Source organism: Erpetoichthys calabaricus, chromosome 1 (genome assembly GCF_900747795.2).
Source record: "Erpetoichthys calabaricus chromosome 1, fErpCal1.3, whole genome shotgun sequence".
NCBI classification, from domain to species: Eukaryota; Metazoa; Chordata; class Cladistia; order Polypteriformes; family Polypteridae; genus Erpetoichthys; species Erpetoichthys calabaricus.
This window is the reverse complement of record NC_041394.2, coordinates 158,437,540-158,459,995: the sequence shown is the minus strand read 5'-3', so window position 1 is coordinate 158,459,995 and position 22,456 is coordinate 158,437,540. Positions and strand designations below refer to the sequence as shown.

Here is a 22,456-nt window from a genome sequence, read left to right as displayed (position 1 = left end):
ACAATTAAAAAAAAATCCATGCAAAAATACAAAGTAAAGATGACAATACTCATCATCCTCCAGCTGCACACAAACATGATCAAGGTGATAGCTTGTGGATAACAGCAGTTATGAAATCTGATAACCCTGGTCGTGACCTAAGCTGTTTGCTTGATGAAAGGAGAAAGAACAGAAAAAGTGCAGGGTGTGATATTAGAAAAGATTTTAATTGCTTTACTGTTTTTATTTTTTCCCCATTGAATACCAATTCAGGGTCACTGACACATGCAGTATTGCGACTTCTCTTCCCACATGTCCAAAGACACGGATGAAAGTTTAATTAGCAATTCTAAAGTAGTGTGAATATTATTGGCCACTGCAGTGGATTTACCCTACCTTTTGCCCAGTCCTAGGATGGTGAATTTGAATAAGGCTTGAGAATTAAATATTCTGTTACATCATATAGATCTTGAACTGGATTATAAATCTTGAGTTGGTCTCTGCTAATGGATCAATGGATAGATAAAGTATTTGTCATATTGTCTTCATATACAGTATGAATATCTGATATATAATTTATTGAGACAGGTGAACTGTTGATTTTGATTAAGGGAGCAAATTGAGTCTATGGGTTAGCTTATAAAGAGTGCTGCTGGTTGGGAGCATTTGATATCATACGATAAATCACGACTGGTTGCTTGGGGGCAAAAAAGGTACGAGTTGTGCTACATGAAAAAATGCCCTTTGTTAGACAAGTCTTATACACCTTACTTAAAGCTTTCTATTCCTTCTTTGGGTGAAAAAATAGTGCATTCATGAAAAGCTGAACAATATGGGTGTATCTTCAACATGGCATTGACTTCTTACTTACTTTTATTTAGTTACTTTCATGAATTAGATGTATATTAGAAATAGTTTTTTAGCTAGTGATATTGTTTTTAAAAAGGGGAGTAGATAAATATTGAAATTATATTATTATTATTGATCTAGTTAGTTAAGTAGCGGGGGGGGGGGGGGGTGGGGGTTGGTTGGTGTTAATCAGTTTCAGCTGCTTTGGTGTTAATGAAATTAACAACAGGTGCATTAGAGGGGCAGCAATGAGACACCCCCCAAAACAGGAATGGTTTAACAGGTGCTGGCCACTGACATTTTTGCCTCCTCATCTTTTCTGACTGTTTTTCACTAGTTTTGCATTTGGCTATGGTCAGTGTCACTACTGGTAGCATGAGGCGATACCTGGACCCTACAGAGGTTGCATAGGTAGTCCAACGTCTCCAGGATGGCACACCTATATATGCCATTGCCAGGTTTGCTGTGTCACCCAGCACAGTCTCAACAGCATGGAGGAGATTCCAGGAGACAGGCAGTTACTCTAGGAGAGCTGGACAGGGCCGTAGAAGGTCCTTAACCCATCAGCAGGACCAGTATCTGCTCCTTTGGGCAAGGAGGAACAGGATGAGCACTGCTAGAGCCCTACAAAATGAAATCTAGTAGGCCACTGGAGTGAATGTCTGTGACCAAACAATCAGAAATAGACTTCATGAGAGTGGATTGAGGGCCCAACGTCCTCTAGTGGGCCCTGTGCTCACTGCCCGGCACCGTGGATCTCGATTGGCATTTGCCATAGAATACTAGAATTGGCCGTGAAAGGATCTGGAGAAGCCGTGGAGAATGTTATGCTGCCTGTAACATCATTCAGCATGACCGGTTTGGTGGTGGGTCAGTGATGGTCTGGGAAGGCATATCCATGGACTCTCAGACCTCTACAGGCTAGACAACGGCACCTTGAGTGCCATTAGGTATCAGGAAGAAATCCTTGGGCCCATTGTCAGAACCTATACTGGTGCAGTGGGTCCTGGGTTTCTCCTGGTGCATGACAATGCCCGGAGAGAGTATGCAGGCAGTTCCTGGAGAATGAAGGAATTGATACCATTGACTGGCCCCCATGCTCACCTGATCTAAATCCAATAGAACACCTCTAGGACATTGTTTCGGTCCATCTGACACCACCAGGTTGCACCTCAGACTGTCCAGGAGCTCAGTGATGCCCTGGTCCAGATCTGGGAGGATATCCCCAGGACACCATCTGTCGTCTCACTAGGAGCATGCCTCGACGTTGTCAGGCATGTATACAAGTACGTGGGGGCCATACAAACTACTGAGTAAGATTTGGAGTTGCTGCATGAAATTTTGGCAAAATGGGCTAGCCTGCAACATCATTTTTTAACTTTGATTTTCGGGGTGTCTTTGAATTCAGCCCTCTGTAGGTTGGTAATTTTCATTTCCATCAAGCGACGTGGCATCCTTTCGTTCCTAACACATTACCCAGTCCATATCAGTATAGATATCCAGCATGATTTTTTCCCTTTGAGATCTGATGTGTTTTCAAAGTGTTCCTTTAATTTATTTGAGCAGTTTATTTCCTGAGATTTTTGAGGAAATGTGACAGCATAGCTAAGAATAGAATGTTTGTTGGCAAGGAAAAATGATAATAAAAACAACAATGTAAGAAATAATTGAATATTTAGGAATTAAATCTGAACACGCACAGTAGAAGAGGTGCAAAGTAAACTTGCTTGAAGAAGTTAAAGAATAAACAGTGACTTAAGAAAATGGCAGAAGTGATGACATTTGTGAAAGTAGGCAAAATAGGTTTTTAATATATACCTGTGACTGCATTCAAAATAATTTGAAATAGTAAAAAAAAAAGTTGGTAACATGCCAGGGAAGAAACAGAGTGTATCTATGGGACTGGTTATCCATTAAAAAAGGGTAAAGAATGTTGCAATGGCAAATCAAACAATGACCTTATATTGTAAAAAGAAGGCTGTTTTTTAATAATTGAAAAGAGAAAAACATGCTATATTCAGTTGGTGAAAGTTCTAAATAAAGAGTTAATAGTACTGGAAAAAGAGTAGATGAAAGCAGAGTAGGCGGTACTCTGACATAACTTGAAATAGAGTTTGTGGAGAAATGCAGAAACTTATAGGTGTTGCTAATAAGATTGGAGAGGAGAGCGATCTAATAACGTGAACTCAAGAAATGTTAAGAAGAACATCTTTATGAGAGCTGACTAGTTTAACAAAGAATTGTTCATATATGTTTTAAGTGTATAAGTGAATGCTGATAAAGTAATGAAGAAGATGCTGTACAAAATAGAGAGAAATGAGGTCGACTTAGAGTACTAGTATTTAGTAGTTAGGACAGAAAAAAGCAAGTTAAAAACTCTTAAACACCACATGCAGAGCCAGTTAGGAATACTTCTTTAACCTTTGCTACCCTCGTGTTTTCTTAGAAATAGTGATTGGTGTGGAAAGTGAGGACAGCTGTTAAGCCTTCCTTTCAGATACTGTAATCATTTTAAAGTGGGCAGAACTCAAGGGCTCCTTGTCCCAGTGAATTATTTCTACAAATACACACCTATGTTGTGCTCAAGAGTCACATCTACATGTTATGTTAACAAGGCCCTGATGAATTACTGCCAAACAGTTGTATGTTCTGAATCGTGTGTAATTTATTCACTTAAGAAAAATTTAACCAGGTTAATGTGGTTATGATTCAGTCCTTTCCAGATGAACAGGATGGAGTGTAGGAATTTAAAGTGACTTAAACACTGTTTTATATGCTAGGTGCAACCTAAATGTAAGATCCTGGAGTATTGTGTTCATCTGTATTTTCAAAGGCGTGGAGTGAGTTTCAAGGATTGATTGTTTGTCTTTGCTCTTGCTGTTAGTCCTGTTGTAAAATTTCTTATGTTGCATAAAGCAGATGAGCAGCAAAGTGTGGAAATTATTATTTTGTACTGTTATCGCCTATATTTGGGATTCTGCACTTTCAAAGTTTGATTGCTGAGTTGTTCATCAATCTCGGTAAACTGCTGAGCAGGATATGACTGTGCTCTTCCTTTTTGGTTATGCAGTACTTAGTTGTGTAACCAGACATGTACACATGGTCTATTCGCTATTTTGTACAGTTTTGAATAAAAGGATAAGAGTGCTGAAATTTCTGCTGTACTCAAAAATAACAAAAAGTGACACGTCTTCCATAGGTTATAAATGTCTTTAATTTTACAGCTATGAATAGACATAAAGAACAAAATGTTTTCCGGGTGATTTCAAAAAGTAAAACATTAATAGAACATCATCTTCAATTTTATTTGTAAATAAGCTTACTATATATGAAGCTAGGCCTAGATAGATTGTTTTACATTTTCTATTTTGAGTTTTTTTTTTTAAGTGCTGTACTAAAACAGAAACAACCCAAAATAATTTTGATAGCACTCCTTTCATTCTTGCTATGCGAACCTCTCCTTGTTGATTCATGCTTATGAAGGAACTGCAGCTTTCTGACATTGAGTTTGTGTTTGTTTGGTTCGAGATGCAGCAGATGCATATCAGAAAAGGTAAACCTGGCCTGAACACACCATTTGTGCATTGCACAAGATTTGAAGTGGCTGGATGTGGCCTGATCTAGCCCTGCTGTACTCTGCTTCTTGCCGCTTATGAATCTCACTGTACAACCTGAAATGATGGGAGGGGCATAGGAAGCTTATTGTTGCTACATAGCTATGTGGTGTGTGTTTGAGAAACAGAAAGGAAAGCTCATTCTTCAGTTTTTAAAAGAAGAAATTTACATTTTTTTTAATTCATGTAAGGTCAGCTGTCAAAATGGAAAGGATCTGCACTCTGTCCTCAGGTAGGTTTGTGTATTGATGTATAGCCTACTGAAAAGGATTGCATTTAGACATGTTTTGATGTGAGAAGTCTGGCTTGTTTAAGTCTAGTTACTGTAGGTGAGTGTGTTTGGGTACTGATTTGAAATTTGAAGTTTCTTTTAGGCTTTTTTTAGAGATCCTTTTCTGCAGTTTTGACCAGTTTATTGTTAGTGGTGAACAGGCTAACCAAGAGAAGAAAATTTCTTCTATTTATTTTTTTGTCTTGTTATTTGCCATTGCATATTGTTATGTACATACAAGACACAGTGAAATTTAAATTAGGAATTTATTACAGACATATCAGTTCTTTTGCTCTGAAAAAACAATGTTTTCTACAATATTTATCTGTTATACCCATATTTATGTGTGGCAGTCAGTAAAAAGTATTGCCGGGATGCTTTGGGCACTTGTTAGTATGATAAAAAATACAATCAAGGCAGATTCTAAATGAAAAGATGTTCCACATAGACCTGAATTTTTACCCAGGTTTCATACAGAAAACTAATGGTTATCTAACACTGTCATGCAGATTTGGATCTCAACATAAACATATGAAACCAGTCTGCCAAAGACAGAGATACAAGCACTATTCTTTGCACATACACCAAGGCAGCTTTTAGCTGTGGCAGGAAGTTCAAAGTGTCCTTCTGAAACCTCAAAATGCAATTTGAATGATGGAACAATGATGAATAGGCACACTAAAGCCATGTCTAGTAAAAATGTTTTGCTATTATTTAAGTTCTTGATTTAATTTACTGTATGTAAAGTTCTGGTTTACAATGTGTTGCATACAATTTTCTAAATTTTCAAATAAAACTGGATATAAAACTGCATGGAAAGTATTTTATAGCAAACACAATTTTTAAACATTCGACTTCTCAAGTATCTATTCTGGCGAGTTGTTTTGAGGGTATGTCCTTCTAGCTAATATATCATACATGTATATGTGTGTGTGTGTATACACATTGATGTTATTGGGTGTGTGGGAACTGTTAACATTTGAATCTAATGATTGCCTATAGCGCAGAATTGACCTCTCTGTATTATTCTTTCCTCTGCATGTCCTAGAGTACAAAAGAAACAGTAAAGTGCATCAAAAAGTGGACACTGGCAAGATCGAAAAAAAAAACAAAAACATGCAGTCACTGATTACAAGCGCAAGATGGAAGGGGTTTGGATGGATGGGGGTGGTGTGCTTGTTGTATTGTGATTGTGACTAAGAGAATAAAAGTGAAAAAAATGCTAACTTTTACAAGTACTGTAAATTTACACCGGCTGTTACAGACAGAAATCAAATGTATGTTTTTATTATATAATAACAATAAGAGCAGCTCACTACTCAAAATGGTAAACTTGCCGGGGAGCCAGTTTGAACTCACGACCACCGGATTATAAGTCTGTGGATCTTACCACTACACCACGGAAGCTGTCATAGTGTACATGCACCTTTTGTGAAAGTGTTTATTTGATATTTGGCCATCAGCCTTCACACATTATACAGTTCATGTCTACATTTTGTTATTTATTACTAAAACATGAAAAACTTTTCTGTTTTATCGATGTGTTTACACAGATTGTTGTAGACACAAAACACACATCAAATTATTTCCCCTTACAATTCTGGGTAGCTCACTCCCAGATCATCAATCAAAGCAGGAACTGGGAGAAATTCTTGCCCATTCTGAGGCAGTATGGGGGGTATAGCAGGCTGCTTGTTGCTTGGGCTTATCGACACATTTAGAAGACAAAAGACACTAACGGCGAGGTGTGAAGGGATTTAAGGTTGGCCGGATTTGCAAGTTTTTTCGTTGGCTCTGGTAATTCTAGTGTTAAGCCCTTATGTAAGCTCTCCCAAGCGCACGTGTGTGACATGGCCCCAAAAACCCCCCACCCCAAGCCCAGACCCATCAGGTTGGGTGCCCCAAACCCGAGAGGTTATGAACATGAGAGAGGGCGTCAGCATTGGCCTGAAGAAAACCCGTGCGATAAACAACAGTGAAGCGATAGGGCTGTAGATTCAAAAAGCACCTTGTGACTCGCAGGTTCGATTCCTTATGTAGATCCATCCAGTGAAGATCAGCATGGTCAGTGTCAAGGGTAAACTCGCATCCCAGAAGGTAGTATCTCAGCTGCGTCACCACCCATTTAATTGCCAGAGCGTCCCTCTTGACTGCGGCATACCTGGTCTCCCAGTCCAGCAGTTTCCGGCTTAAGTATGGGGTGTTCAGCACCGTTGACGCTTAGGCTCAGCACGGCTCCTAGTCCTGTGTCCCAAGTGTCCATCTGGAGAATAAAAGGCAAAGAGAAATCTGGCACTTTTAGTATGGGTGCTGATGTAAGGGCCTGCTTAAGGTCACTGAATGCAGCATCTGTCTTATCATCCCATACCACTAGATTAGTAGTATGCTTCTTTGTGAGATTGGTTAATGGCATGGCCCTCTCTGAGAAACAAGGCACAAACCAGCGGTAGTACCTCTAAACCCAGGAAGGCTTGAACTTGCCGTTTAGTCTTCGGAAGGGGCCAATTTATTATGGTATGGAGATTGGAGCACTGACGTTTGACGGTACCCCTGCCGACTTGATAGCCCGAATATTTGGCTTTGGTCAATCCAAAGAAGCATTTCTTTAGGTTTTTATGGAGTCGAGCTTCTGCTAGTGTTCAGAGAACCGCTTTGACCTGCTGTACGTGTTCGTCCCATGTGCCAGAATAAATTACCACATCATCCAGGTAGGTGGAACTGTATGTGTTGTTGGGCTGGAGTACTTTATCCACCAGACCTTGAAAGGTCACAGGGGCGCCGTGTAAGCCAAAAGAATGAACACGGTACTGCCAGTGCCCACTAGGGGTGCTAAACTCAGTCTTTACTTTTGCGGACTTTGTTAAAGGAAAATGCCAGTACCCTTTTATCATGTCAAGTATGGTCAAGTATTGTGCCTTTCCTAACTGCTCAAGGAGGCATTGGATAGGCATCAACTTGTAAGATTTGATTAAGCTAGAGGAAGTTGTTATAGAACCTCCAGGAGCTGTCCGGTCTAGGGGCGAGAACGATCGGACTGGACCAGGGGCTATGGCTCTTTTCGATTACACCTAGGTCGAGCATCTGTCGGATCTCAAGCTTCACTTCGGTGCGCTTGGCTTCCAGGAAGTGGTAGGACTGCTCCCTGATGACAACCCCAGGCTCGGTCACTGTGTCGTGCTCAACCTGAGAGGTCCGTCCAGGTGTTTCACTCACCACTCTTGATATTGACTGGATTGCTGCCTCGAGCTCCTTTCATTGAGCAGGTGTCAGATTTTCCCTGAAGGTTGATTTTCTGAACAAAGAGGGAGCGGTGCTAGCCGGAAGGAGGCCCAGGGTCTCGTTCCTTCCATGACTTCAGCAGATTGATGTGATATATCTGCTCGCTCGGTCGATGATTTGGCTGTTTCACCAGATAGTCGACAAGCTCCTTCCTCTCCTTAACCTCGTATGGAGCCTTGCAAATGGGCCAGTAATTTGGAGTGAGAAGTGAGAATAAGGACCATGACACGATCTCCAGGGTTAAATTCATGGAGGTTCATGCCCCTGTCATAACAGCGTGCCTGTGCTGCTTGAGCTTTCACCATATGTTCTTTTAGTACGGGTTGGATTTTGTCTAATCTATCGCGTAACTGTGTGATGCATTCATTGTAAGGCTTACCACTGTGTTCGGAGCGACCGTTTGGTTATCGCTTTTAATTTCTTACCATTCTCGGCCTAATATCACAGGATAAGGAGGGTCCAGCATAACAGCTTTACGGAGCTTTCGGAGGTGATCTCCGATGCTTATTACACACATGGCTGTAGCGTACCCCCTTCTCTCCCCATGGATACAGGTTGTACTGGGCCTTTCTTTTAACCACTGTTGTGATAACATAAAACAGAACGCGAGAATTGAAATGTTACTGCCAGAGTCAAATAAAACTGCCACCCAATGCCCAATAATAATAGCGACTGCTGTATGGGAAAGAGACAGAGGATTAACGAGCGCACGGTACCCGACTCAGAGGACTAATTCACACTCCATTGCTTCATTCTGCAAAGGACAGCTCATCATGATGTATCCGGGCTCCCCATACTTGAAACAGCTGGGAAGCACCAGATTCTTCTCCTTGGGTCTAGTGGTAGGTTCTGAGGGTCGCCTACTGGGGTTGATTGGGGAGGCCCGGGTCTGTTGGGTTTGGCGCGCAGGACGATTGGCCTTCTTGGTTTCGAACGCCGCTCTATGTTGCTCAATAACCTCTATGAGGGCCTCCATGTTTTTGTACAGCTGCCGCCGAACCGGCTGGGCAAGGGAATCAGGCAAGCCATTTATCAAAGCGTTGCAGGCGATTTGTTAAACTATATTCTGGTGGTGTTAGCATCTGGTTTTAACCAGCGCCAGTTTTGCCACTGTTTTGCCTGCTGTTCTGGGGAGAAGTCAAACCTTTTGAGGACCTCTGTTTTGAGCTTTCAATAGTCAGCGGCGTCTTCCTTTGAGAGGTCGTAATATGCCCTTTGCGCATCATCCTTCAGGAATAGCACCAGTATATTTTCCCACTCAGCTCTTGGCCATCAGTGGAGGTTCACTGTTCTCTCAAAAACTGTAAATTAAGATTCAGTATCATCAGGCATCAGTGGGACGAGTACCTGTGACGGATGCCACAGCTGATCTTGATGGAGAGCCACATGAGCTTTGATTCATGTTTCTGACTCCACCACTTGGACTTTAACCCGCTGTAGCTCGGTTGCCAGGTTTGTAAGGATGCTGTTAAGGTCCTGCTCCTCAGACATCATGAAGCAGAATCCTTCCGACTACGCTACTGTAAAGATACACAAAAAGGCATAAAAAGTTCTCTACTGTACAGCGTACAATGCAAAATAACAGAGAAATTCAACAAATGGCTCCAGAGCAGCATCTGGTTCCCTTGAGGGGATCTGTAGGAGCAGGAAAGGAAAGGTTAGTGCACTTCGTAAAAACCTGCTCTTGTTTTTTGCTCTCAGTTAAGCCCTTAGCCTGCCTCCCAAACGCGTGTGTGTGTGTGTATATATATATATATATATACAGTTATCCCTCCTCCATCGCGGGGGTTGCGTTCCAGAGCCACCCGCGAAATAAGAAAATCCGCAAAGTAGAAACCATATGTTTATATGGTTATTTTTATATTGTCATGCTTGGGTCACAGATTTGCGCAGAAACACAGGAGGTTGTAGAGAGACAGGAACGTTATTCAAACACTGCAAACAAACATTTGTCTCTTTTTCAAAAGTTTAAACTGTGCTCCATGACAAGACAGAGATGACAGTTCCGTCTCACAATTAAAAGAATGCAAACATATCTTCCTCTTCAAAGGAGTGCGAGTCAGGAGCAGAGCATGTCAGAGAGAGAGAGAGAGACAAAAGCAAACAAATCAATAGGGCTGTTTGGCTTTTAAGTATGCGAAGCACCGCGGCACAAAGCTGTTGAAGGCGGCAGCTCACACCCCCTCTGTCAGGAGTAGAGAGAGAGAGACAGATAAAAACAAACAGTGAAAAATCAATACGTGCTCTTTGAGCTTTTAAGTGTGCAAAGCACCGTGCAGCATGTCGCTTCAGGAAGCAGCTTGCACAGAAGATAGCAACGTGAAGATAATCTTTCAGCATTTTTAGACGAGCGTCCGTATCGTCTAGGTTTGCGAACAGCCCCCCTGCTCAATCCCCCTACGTCAGGATCAGAGAAACTCAGCGCAAGAGAGAGAGAAAACTAAGTTGGGTAGCTTCTCAGCCATCTGCCAATAGTGTCCCTTGTATGAAATCAACTGGGCAAACCAACTGAGGAAGCATGTACAAGAAATGAAAAGATCCATTGTCCGCAGAAATCTGCGAACCAGCAAAAAATCCGCGATATATATTTAAATATGCTTACATATAAAATCCGCGATGGAGTGAAGCCGCGAAAGGCGAAGCGCGATATAGCGAGGGATTACTGTATATATATATAATATATATATATATATATATATATATATACAGTGCATCCGGAAAGTATTCACAGCGCATCACTTTTTCCACATTTTGTTATGTTACAGCCTTATTCCAAAATGGATTAAATTCATTTTTTTCCTCAGAATTCTACACACAACACCCCATAATGACAACGTGAAAAAAGTTTATTTGAGGTTTTTGCAAATTTATTAAAAGTAAAAAAAAAATGTGTTTCTGCAGCTTAATTGGAGTCCACCTGTGGTAAATTCAGTTGATTGGACATGATTTGGAAAGGCACACACTTGTCTATATAAGGTCCCACAGTGGACAGTTCATGTCAGAGCACAAACCAAGCATGAAGTCAAAGGAATTGTCTGTAGACCTCCGAGACAGGATTGTCTCGAGGCACAAATCTGGGGAAGGTTACAGAAAAATTTCTGCTGCTTTGAAGGTCCCAATGAGCACAGTGGCCTCCATCATCCGTAAGTGGAAGAAGTTCGAAACCACCAGGACTCTTCCTAGAGCTGGCCGGCCATCTAAACTGAGCGATCGGGGGAAAAGGGCCTTAGTCAGGGAGGTGACCAAGAACCCGATGAGGTCCTCTGTGGAGAGATGAGAACCTTCCAGAAGGACAACCATCTCTGCAGCAATCCACCAATCAGGCCTGTATGGTAGAGTGGCCAGACAGAAGCCACTCCTTAGTAAAAGGCACATGGCAGCCTACCTGGAGTTTGCCAAAAGGCACCTGAAGGACTCTCAGACCATGAGAAAGAAAAATCTCTGGTCTGATGAGACAAAGATTGAACTCTTTGGTGTGAATGCCAGGCGTCACGTTTGGAGGAAACCAGGCACCACTCATCACCAGGCCAATACCATCCCTACAGTGAAGCATGGTGGTGGCAGCATCATGCTGTGGGGATGATTTTCAGCGGCAGGGACTGGGAGACTAGTCAGGATAAAGGGAAAGATGACTGCAGCAATGTACAGAGACATCCTGGATGAAAACCTGCTCCAGAGCGCTCTTGACCTCAGACTGGGGAGACAGTTCATGTTTCAGCAGGACAACGACCCTAAGCACACAGCCAAGATATCAAAGGAGTGGCTTCAGGACAACTCTGTGAATGTCCTTGAGTGGCCCAGCCAGAGCCCAGACTTGAATCAGATTGAACATATCTGGAAAGATCTTAAAATGGCTGTGCACAGACACTTCCCATCCAACCTGATGGAACTTGAGAGGTGCTGCAAAGAGGAATGGGCGAAACTGGCCAAGGATAGGTGTGCCAAGCTTGTGGCATCATATTCAAAAAGAGTTGAGGCTATAATTGCTGCCAAAGGTGCATCGACAAAGTATTGAGCAAAGGCTGTGAATACTTATGTACATGTGCTTTCTCAGTTTTTTTATTTTTAATAAATTTGCAAAAACCTCAAGTAAACTTTTTTCACGTCATTATGGGGTGTTGTGTGTAGAATTCTGAGGAAAAAATGAGTGAATTTAATCCATTTTGGAATAAGGCTGTAACATAACAAAATGTGGAAAAAGTGATGCGATGTGAATACTTTCCGGATGCACTGTATATATACAGTATATATATCCATCCATTATCCAACCCGCTATGTCCTAACTACAGGGTCACGGGTGTCTGCTGGAGCCAATCCCAGCCAACACAGGGCGCAAGGCAGGAAACAAACCCCGGGCAGAGCGCCAGCCCACCGCAGGGCATGCGCGCACACACACACACACACACACACACACACACCAAGCACACAGTAGGGACAATTTATAATCGTGGGAGGAAACCGGAGCACCCGGGGGAAACCCAAGCAGACATGGAGAGAACATGCAAACTCCACGCAGGGAGTATATACAGTGTGTGGACTTGGACCCGGACACAGACAGGCAGACATGGTATTATGCACCACCACACGTTTATTTACAGTTACTTATATTTACAGTTAATAAGTGCACGCACACAAATCCCCAAGACTCTCCCAAAGTCCAGGCCAACACCACACTATGTCTCTTCCACTCTTCAGGCCACCTCCTTGCCTCTCCACCCGAGCTCCATCCTTCTCCTCACCCGACTCCAGCCCTGAATGAAGGGAGGCGGCCCCTTTTATAAGCACCCAGATGTGCTCCAGGTGTTTCCCGGCAATCTTCCACCGGCACTCCCCAGTGTGGCGGAAGTGCCGGCTGCGTACCCGGAAGCACTCCGGGTGTCCCTGCTCCTCTTCCCCCCAACACTTCCTGGTGTGGCGGAAGTGCTGAGGTCCAGGGCTCTCCAGGCATTGGGGCGCCCCCTGGCAGTGACCACGGGCCCCTACAGGGTTGAGCTTCACAGCTCTGTACCTGTGGTCCCCAAAGCAATCAGGGCAGTCGCCCCCTCGTGGTCTGGAGGAGGCGCAAGCCCTCCTACGGTCCTCTTGGGCGTCCCGGCTGGGTACCACCCCCAGCCACGTGCCACAAGAGGTATATGTATATGTATATATCTATACATATAAAAGGCAAAGCCCTCACTGACTCATCACTAATTCTTCCACTTTCCAGATAGGTGGGAAGCTGAAATTTCACATGCTCATTCCTTGCAGTGTACTTACAAAAGTTAGGTTTGTTTCATGTCCTATTGCAGTGATGGTGAACCTTTTAGAGACCAAGTGCCCAAACTGCAACCCAAAATCCACTTATTTATCGCAAAGTGCCAACACGGCAATTTAACCTGAATACTGAGGTTTTAGTTTAGAAAAAACAACTCGTACATTAACATCTTTTGTCTTAAAAGAAAAACACAGTAACAGAGCTTTCAATGATACAAGCAACTTTTTATTGAAAGATAAAAGTTTGCATTTGGCATGCTTTTGAACAATTAAAGTGATTTTTACTGTTGTATGCATGCTGATAATTTGTCTAACCTTGGCTCATACTTTGTAAGTTTGAGAGCAACACATGCAGCACATGCAGGTCATCTGTTAAGTCTGTTTCTGGTGTCAGATTTTATGTAATTCAAAGCTGAAAACAACTGCTCACAAGCATAAGATGATCCAAACAAAGTAAGGAAGTAATCCCAAGTGCTTTCATTGACTTAAAATTATTTGGCAGAGAATTCCACATATTAAGGATTTCATTTTCAGAACTAACTGCGCTGTCCTTTGTCATCCCTTCTATCTTCTCAAGTGTTTCATGCAGGTCTTCCCCATTAAACCTCAGTTCCTGTTCTCTCTCTTTTTTTCCCCTTTCCATCTGCCTCGCGCTTCTATTATATATTACCAGGACATGGATCAGGTGTGGCCATTAGCTGCTCCAGGCAACAATTAAAGATGCGTACAACTCCTCACCTGTGCACTTAAGCGAGGACCGCCGGCATCACGAAGCTCCCGGGAACCGTTCCAGCCACACTACTACGCCCCCCTCTAAGCCGTGAGTGCAGCGATTATCTATTAAAACTGGCCTTTTCAATTTTAAGCTGTGGACCCACTATACCACATCCCCTCCAACCTAGCTCCTCTCCAACCCCATCATGGGAATCACCTTCGCCACAGACTCAACAGGCTGCCATCTGCACTGCACTCTCACGCCCCATGTGAGCCGCCCCCCCTTACCCCAGACATGGGAGGGAGGAAGTGCTCCCATTGGGCTGCTGGGCAGAGGGGTGGGTGATGAACGAAATGTCCGCAGGGAGAGGGAGAGGGGGAGGGAAGCAGTCCGGCCCTGCTTCCTTTTGGCTTTCTAGTAACGAACTCTGTTCTGGGGCAACAGCACACGTGCCCACAGAGAGGGCTCTGAGTGCCTCCTCTGGCACATGTGCCTTAGGTTCGCCACCACTGTCCTATTGCAACACCCAAGGGGGGGGGGGGGTTTAACGGATGTACCCCCTAAACTGTATATATAGATAGGGGAAACCCTTCCTCACTATTTCTGCGACTTCCAATATACGTAGGAAGTCCAAATTTCCCATGCTCATCCTTTACGCTGTATTTATAAATGTTAAGCATGTTTCATTTCGTGCCATGCCCCGTAACGAACTTTCGAAAATAACAACTTCTTTTTGGTGGTTCTCACCATTATGCCATAAGGAGCTTTTAGAACTTTTGGCGGTTTCATTCCTTATTTCTGTTAACAGAAGATTTATTTCACGGCAGAGATGCACAAACAATCTCTGTCTCCTGGTGAATACCTTACAAATCCTTATTGAAAATGTTTACTCCAAACTACGAAATCTGCATGAAAATGACCAAAAAATGACATGACTTCACATATAAACATCATTTTACTTCACCAACTAATTTCTGTTTTAGAACTAGAGGACGCAGTGCACTATCCAGTAGAGTTTCTTCACACTCTTAATCCTCTGGGCATGCCTCCACATACTCTACTTTTGAAGGTCGGCGCACCAATTATGTTACTACGAAACTTACAACCACACTTTGTAACGGGACTAGGCTTCAGATCAAATCTCTACACAAGAACCTCATGCTGTCTTCACTGGAACTGGCTCATGGGAGACTGTATTTATTCCTCGTATCCCTCTCATACCCTCTGACCTCCCATTCCAATTCAAACGCCTTCAATTTCCAGTAAGGGTCTTCTTCGCTAAGACAATAAATAAGTTACAGGGCCAGACTCTAAAAAAAAAAAAAAAAGTCGGCATTGATTTGACACAAGATTGCTTCTCACATGGCCAACTGTACGTTACATGCTCAAGAGTAAGCTCAGCAGACTGCTTGGTCATCTTACAGCCCGATGGCAGAACTGCAAACGTCATTTACAAAGAGATTCTTACATCCTAAAAATGTGCATTTCTCATACACAACATTTACAATCATAAATGAAACTCTTTACAATCATCAAATTCACTGTCAATACTAAAATAACCTACGACAATTACATTGACAATCATGTTACGTTATTTTTAAAATGTTTCCTTTTCTTTTTCGTAACTTCTTTGACACACTACTGCTCCGCAGCGAATGTGGGTATTTTGCTAGTGTATGTATATATAAAAATTGGGGAAGAGGCAAGAAGTTACGTAACATATTTATTCCAAATTTTAAGGAGTGTTCAGAAGTCTAGTTATGGTATACAGTACATTGCACTTTATGTGGCTGCACACGCCTAATAGCAAGTTTGACACCCCATTTGCTCTCACAACAACCTTGTATCTTTAGGTGATATACTCAAAAAGCTATCAACAGTCCACATTGAACACACAAATGCAATATAATGCATAGGTATAATTTATACATGCCTCTGTGGATTGTTTTTAAATTACAGGCAGTCCCGGGTTACGTATGAGATAGGGACTGTAGGTTTGTTCTTAAGTTGAATTTGTATGTAAGTCGGAACAGGTACATAATTTTAATAAATTCTATTGTTGACCGACTGTAACCAAGTGCTCTGCCAATGAATGGTGGAGTTTCACCTCTTTCTGACCTTTTTATTATTTCTACTTTATTTTCCATGGTGATGGTTTTCTCTTCTTTACTGTAGCACCAGCACTTGCATCAGATTTGTGTTTCAGAGACATTCTTGAAGGGTGAAGACAAAAGGTTAAGATGAGCTCTTCTGCACAGCACTGTACACTCTATCACAGTAGGAAGGCACCCCTCGTCAGCACGTCTGGTGTAGTGACGAGAGACAACTTCCTGCAATGTGCGTAACAGTACAAGCAGGTTTGCTATCGAGAATGAATGGGGGCAGCAAGAGGCGGTTCACCACCCACCCACCACACAGTCCCCTCCACTTGCATATACAGTATGCTCCCTGCAGCGTCAGCCCACCGAGAATGAACAGGGTGCGGCCAAAGGCGGGTAGTGAATTGCCCACCACCGCCCCCATTCAACAGGCAGCCACCCGAGGCACACTACAATGCTGTCCCCCACCATCCCATTCACCCTCAATGGCCTCCGTTCAGCCACAACCGGGTCACCACTTGCAGCATCACTAGCCGCCCACGGAGAATAAATGGGGCAGCCGTTTGAGGGACATTGCAAGGCTGTGTGGTGGACGGTCAGTTAATCTACTCCCTCCGCCCCATCAGGCCTCTGTCCTGCACACGAGCTGCGGCCCCAGTGACTATGGACCCCACGTCACTGCTTGCCGTGCACCCAGCCATCCACTGAGAATGAATGGGGTGCAGCCCCCACTACCCCATTCATCAACCAGAGTTGCCTGAGGGACACTACAGTGCAAGAGCAGCGAGACCGCCTCCATCCAGCCACCGCTTGTAGCGTCCCTAGGCCAAAGATAACGGACCGGCAGTTACTACGAAGCATGCATTGCGTCCCCCAGAAAGATGAAGAAGCAGCTGTGGCCCCGCTCATAAGTTGTATGTCGGATGTCCGTAACTCGGGGACTACCTGTAAAGATTTAAAACTCCAGGTTATAGTACTATAAACAAATAGGTGATTGTTTATCATATTTTGCCAAAAATAATGACTGTCTGATGCCAAGTCTATTATTGGTGCTGCTAATACCCATCGATTATGCTTTCTCTTTCAAACTGACTGATCATATAGAAGCACTTCAGAATAGAGAGGGCTGTATTCAAAAGGAAAAATAAATTACATTGGCAGTTGATCATTACTGTAGTATCAGCATTTCAGCCTATAGCTCTAACAGGAGTGCATTATTCTTAGAAATGGAATTCAACCTTTGATTCATATTCTGAGTCAAATGATATATCTTTTCAGCTGGCGGAGAGTTTTATCCACATTTTTAAGAATCAAACCTACAGTAGAACTATTAATTCAGGAGGTAGCAGCACTAAAATCTGTGCCTCCCAACAATAAGCAACAGAATATAAATAATAATGAGAAAAGCATAGTGCTTGTGTGTGTGTGTGTGTGTGTGTCTGGGGATGGAGCATGTTTCCTTAATTGGAGGCTAGCCCTATGCTACCATAACAAAAAAAGCGAAGATTGTTTAATCTCGCCCAGAAGACAGGCAGAAGATGCCAATGTGAGAGTGGCTAAACTGGCATACCAGCTGGGTTGGACCCATTAACAATACCCAGCTGGGAAGACAATATAATGGAAAGACAGGGGGAAGCAACTCAGCAAAACTACAGGCTTCTCTGACACAATGGCAGGCAGCTTCCCTGGGCAATTATACCTCTGCAGATACCTGCAAGGCACACTGGATATTGTAGTCCTCTGGAACATCCTTGTTGGGTTCAGTACGGGCTGCCAGGGTGTGCTACAGGGATTTCTCATCCCTACTTTATGGGACTTCTGTTAGACGCAAAAGTACTTCCACTGGTCTGTGCCCTAGCACCGGAAGTACTCCAGGATTCAGGATTAAAGAATCCTCATCCATGAGAGTCAGAGTGGGGTGGAAGTGGACAAAGCTTACCTGGGAGGTGTAGAGAAGAAGAAAAGAGATGAGATAATGTGAAGTGATTTGTGTTTATTGCATTACTGGAACCTTTGTGGAAGGTAGTTGTAAAAAAAAAGCCATCTTTTTAATATCAAAAAGATTATATAGTATGTAAAATATATATATATATATGTATATATAGTAAGAGAGACAAGAAAAAAAGTGTGAGGTTTGAACTCTAGTGTAGTGACTTTCAAAGAAGTTTCGAGTGGTCACTTTGGATTGTGTCCAAAATGGGACTGAGGAGTGAGGGGAAAAGTTGCTGTTTTTATTGCTGCTGAAGAGGGTGTGTCTAAGGGGCTGGAACAGGAAGTGAGGTCATTGATAGGGAAGGTTCTGACATTGAAGGTGGAGTTAGACAGGCTTCTGTTGGAGGGTCTGGAGGGAAAAGAGTAAAAGGCAGTAGTGCATCCCATTACTCCTTGTTTCGGCATTTCACATTCAACCAAGCCCACTGACTGCCTCCCATGTGCTTGTGTGTGACAATATATACACACGCACACACTAGCTGTGCTACCCATCTAAGACAGGCTGGAATCTAAGTAATCAATGTACAGTCATGGCCGGAATTATCGGCACCCCTGGAATTTTCCCAGAAAATGCACCATTTCTCCCAGAAAATTATTGCAATTACAAATGTTTTTGTATATACATGTTTATTTCCTTCATGTGCATTGGAACAACACAAAAAAACAGAGAAAAAAAGCCAAATCTGACATCATGTCACACAGAACTCCAAAAATGGGCCGGACAAAATTATTGACACCCTTTCAAAATTCTGGGTAAATCGTTTTATTTCAAGCATATGATGCACGTTTGAACTCACCTGTGGCAAGAAACAGGTGCTGGCAATATAGCAATCACACCTGAAGCCAGTTAAAACGGAGAAAAGTTGACTCAACCTTTCTGTTGTGTTGTGTGCCACACTAAGCATGGAGAACAGAAAGAAGATCAGAGAATTGTCTGAGGACTTGAGAACAAAAATTGTGGAAAAATATCAACAATCTCAGGGCTACAAGTCCATCTCCAGAGATCTTCATGTTCCTTTGTCCACTGTGCGCAACATAATCAAGAAGTTCACAACACATGGCACTGTAGCTAATCTCCCTGGTCGTGGACGGAAGGGAAAAATTGATAAAAGACTGCAACGAAGGATAGTCCGAATGGTGGATAAACAACCCCAATCAACTTCAAAACATATTCAAGCTGTTCTGCAGACTCAGGGTGCAACAGTGTCATATCAAACTATCCATCGACATCTGAACGAAATGAAACGCTATGGCAGGAGAGCCAGGAGGACCTCAATGCTGACACAGAAACATAAAAAAGCCAGACTGGAGTTTGCCAAAATGTACTTGAGGAAGCCAAAATCCTTCTGGGCAAATGTCTTGTGGACAGATGAGACCAAGGTAGAGTTTTTTGGTAAAGCTCATCATTCTACTGTTTACAGAAAATGGAATGAGGCCTACAAAGAAAAGAACACAGTACCTACAATCAAACATGGTGGAGGTTCTAAGATGTTTTGGGGATGTTTTGCTGCCTCTGGCACTGGATGCCTTGATTGTGTGCAAGGCATCATGAAATCTGAAGACTACCAAAAGATATTGGGGCGCAATGTAGGGCCCAGTGTCAGAAAGCTGGGTCTGCGTCAGAGGTCATGGGTGTTCCAGCAGGACAATGACCCCAAACATACCTCTAAAAGCACTCTGAAATGGTTGAAGACAAAGCGCTGGAGAGTTCTGAAGTGGCCAGCAATGAGTCCAGATCTAAATCCGATTGAACACTTATGGAGAGATCTCAAAATTGCTGTTGGGAGAAGGTGCCCTTCAAATCTGAGAAACCTTGAGCAGTTTGCAAAAGAAGAGTGGTCAGAAATTCCAGTTGAGAGGTGTAACAAGCTTGTTGATGGTTACAGGAAGCGCTTGATTTCAGTTATTTTTTCCAAAGGGCGTGCAACCAAATATTAAGTAGAGGGTGCCAATAATTTTATCCAGCCCGGTTTTTGAGTTTTGTGTTGAATTATGTCAGATTTGGCTTTTTTTCTCTGTTTTTTTGTGTTGTTCCAATGCACATAAAGGAATTAAACATGTGTATACCAAAACATTTGTAATTGCAACAATTATCTGGGAGAAATGGTGCATTTTCAAGGAAAATTCCAGGGGTGCCTATAATTTCAGCCATGACTGTAGATCTAAGTGGATTCAGCAATAACATTTGCAGTGCAGCATCTATTGGAATGTATTTTGTTATACGTGTAGTACTGTAATGGTTAGAAATTGATACATTATTTAATTTTTGCACATTATTCTCTATAATTTTACAAGATCTATCACTTGTTTTGGGATTTTCTTGAATCATAGGATCTGAATCTGCAATTAGTTTTTCAAATTAAAGCATAGTTTGTTTCAATTTTTTATTTTAGACTGTTTTTGCTGACATTTTTGTTTATTCAAAATCAATCATCAATCATAATTGCAGATATTTTGACATGCCATCATTAGAGCAGCATCTTGTGTTGTTGTGGGTGTGTCCTCAGAGTTTGTGAGCTATGAGTTTGCAAATTCAAAACAACCCTTTTTTGGGCCTTGAAATTCCATCACCTTTGCTTCTCTGTTTTTGACTCTGAGTGAATTTCTGACTTTGATGTTTGTCTCACAATTTTCTTGTGGCATCAGTGTGGCTGACTTGTTGGTTTCTAACTATTTATTTTCAATTTTTGACTTCACCTGTTTTTCTCGGTTGGTACTTAAATATTTCTGCCAGCTTGCCTAGTATAATAGTGATAAAGTGCGTTGCATTTTTTCTTCCAACAGATTGTGCACCACAATCTTTAGCACTGCCTTTTTGTGAATCCCATACCAAATGGTATATAACAGAGGCGTAGTGACTGAATGAACACACATCCACAGACACTTGTCCTTTTATTAAGGGGCATACCAACACACACATAAATTAAATGTGAAAATGATAGTAAAGATTAAAAAGAGTCTGTCACATGCGGTACTTGCCACCAAAATATTACTTTTATTTTAATTAAGACTGTTAACTGAATGTGAACAAGACTCTTTGTACCTTTTAAATTGTGTTTTTCTACTCTTGATGAAATCCTTAATACCCAGTTTATTTACAGTAATATGCCAGGCGAGTTCTAAATGACTGGTTTAAAAGAAAAGAAAAGAAAAAAAACATGTCTATTTTACAGAGTACAAAGCAGTCCAGAGAAGCAGAGTAAAAATTTTTTCTTTAAATAAATAATTGGAGGCTGTTATGTGCTTTCTCTTGGCAAAGTGTGTTTTAAATATAAAGAATTATTATTATTAAGTAACAAAATGCAAGTTTTTCCAGTCTCCACATGTCACACTGCATCATTTGTAGTTTACCTGGACCATTGCACTTACTGTATGTAGCCTATTGCACGTTTTTGCAGTGAATGTTGCGTAATGTGCTCAGCATTTGACTTGTTATTTATAGCTTCTGCCTGTATTCTGACATTTAGGTGTTTTTCAATGTCATGAGGATGCAAGTATTCTGGTTTACACGTACTTCATTTAACCACATTTATTTTTAGCAGAAGCATAGTATGTCCCACCATCCCACTCTATACTTTGTTGTCTTTTATTATGTTTTCAAATAACAGTCTGATCACTATAGATGTGCTTCTGTATTAACAGCACTGCTGGTTAGAGATATGCTTATAAGGCTCAGCCTACATTCTACTTTTATAAGTGCCTTTAACAATTCAATTTCAATTTTAGGTCTATTTTTGGCAATGCAAAAGTGTGTCTTGTTGATCACAAAAGTAAACTATTAACTTTAGTTAAAGAAACTATGCTCTTTCTTTTGCCTAAAATGTTATACTTTTATTAGCATTAGCATAACAGTGTTTTGTTTCATTTTTGACAAATCCTTTAGTAGAGGTAACTGTTAATATTTTGTCAGGTATACTTTCAACCTCTTTCTGATATGTATGTGCTGCTTTTTTTTTATTTCATTAATTTTATCAACAGTCTTCATATTTGATACTGTATGGTACATGAACAGCCCACTTCAGGTCTATCCAGTGAGATTTCACATGAATTGACACATGAATTCTAAAATGCTTTGATATAAAAATATTTTTATATGTTATTTACCCCACATAGAATGCAGTGATGGCAAAGAAAAATTTTCAATCCCAGTTTTTTTATGGAGAGCAGACATAACAGTGTTTTTGATAGAATTAGAGCCAATGGTGACCAACATTGGACAACCTTATGCGATATCAAAACCTTCCTTCAATAAATGACTCACTCATCTTGCATAATATGCATGTCAAGACATCCAACTGCATGCTCACAATATGCAAAACGTATGCATTTTTTTAATAAAATATTGTTAAATCAATGTCTTTGGAAAATGAAAGTAGTCCACAAACATGAAGCTCCTTCACATGGG

At 41.9% G+C, this 22,456-nt stretch overlaps 1 protein-coding gene across 5 annotated transcripts in view; it reads left to right on the top strand.

Moving 5' to 3' along the window:
- fgd4a (FYVE, RhoGEF and PH domain containing 4a) overlaps nt 1–22,456 on the top strand; it is a 334,505-nt gene that overhangs the window by 172,872 nt on the left and 139,177 nt on the right. The window contains exon 1 of one of the 5 annotated variants that reach the window (XM_028792518.2): nt 4,574–4,674. The exons of the other annotated variants lie outside the window; for them this stretch is intronic. Within the exon in view, the coding sequence (XP_028648351.2) occupies nt 4,647–4,674 (28 nt within the window). The 5' untranslated portion in view covers nt 4,574–4,646. Of the gene's footprint in view, nt 1–4,573; nt 4,675–22,456 lie in introns of those variants that run through there. 5 annotated transcript variants of the gene reach the window in all.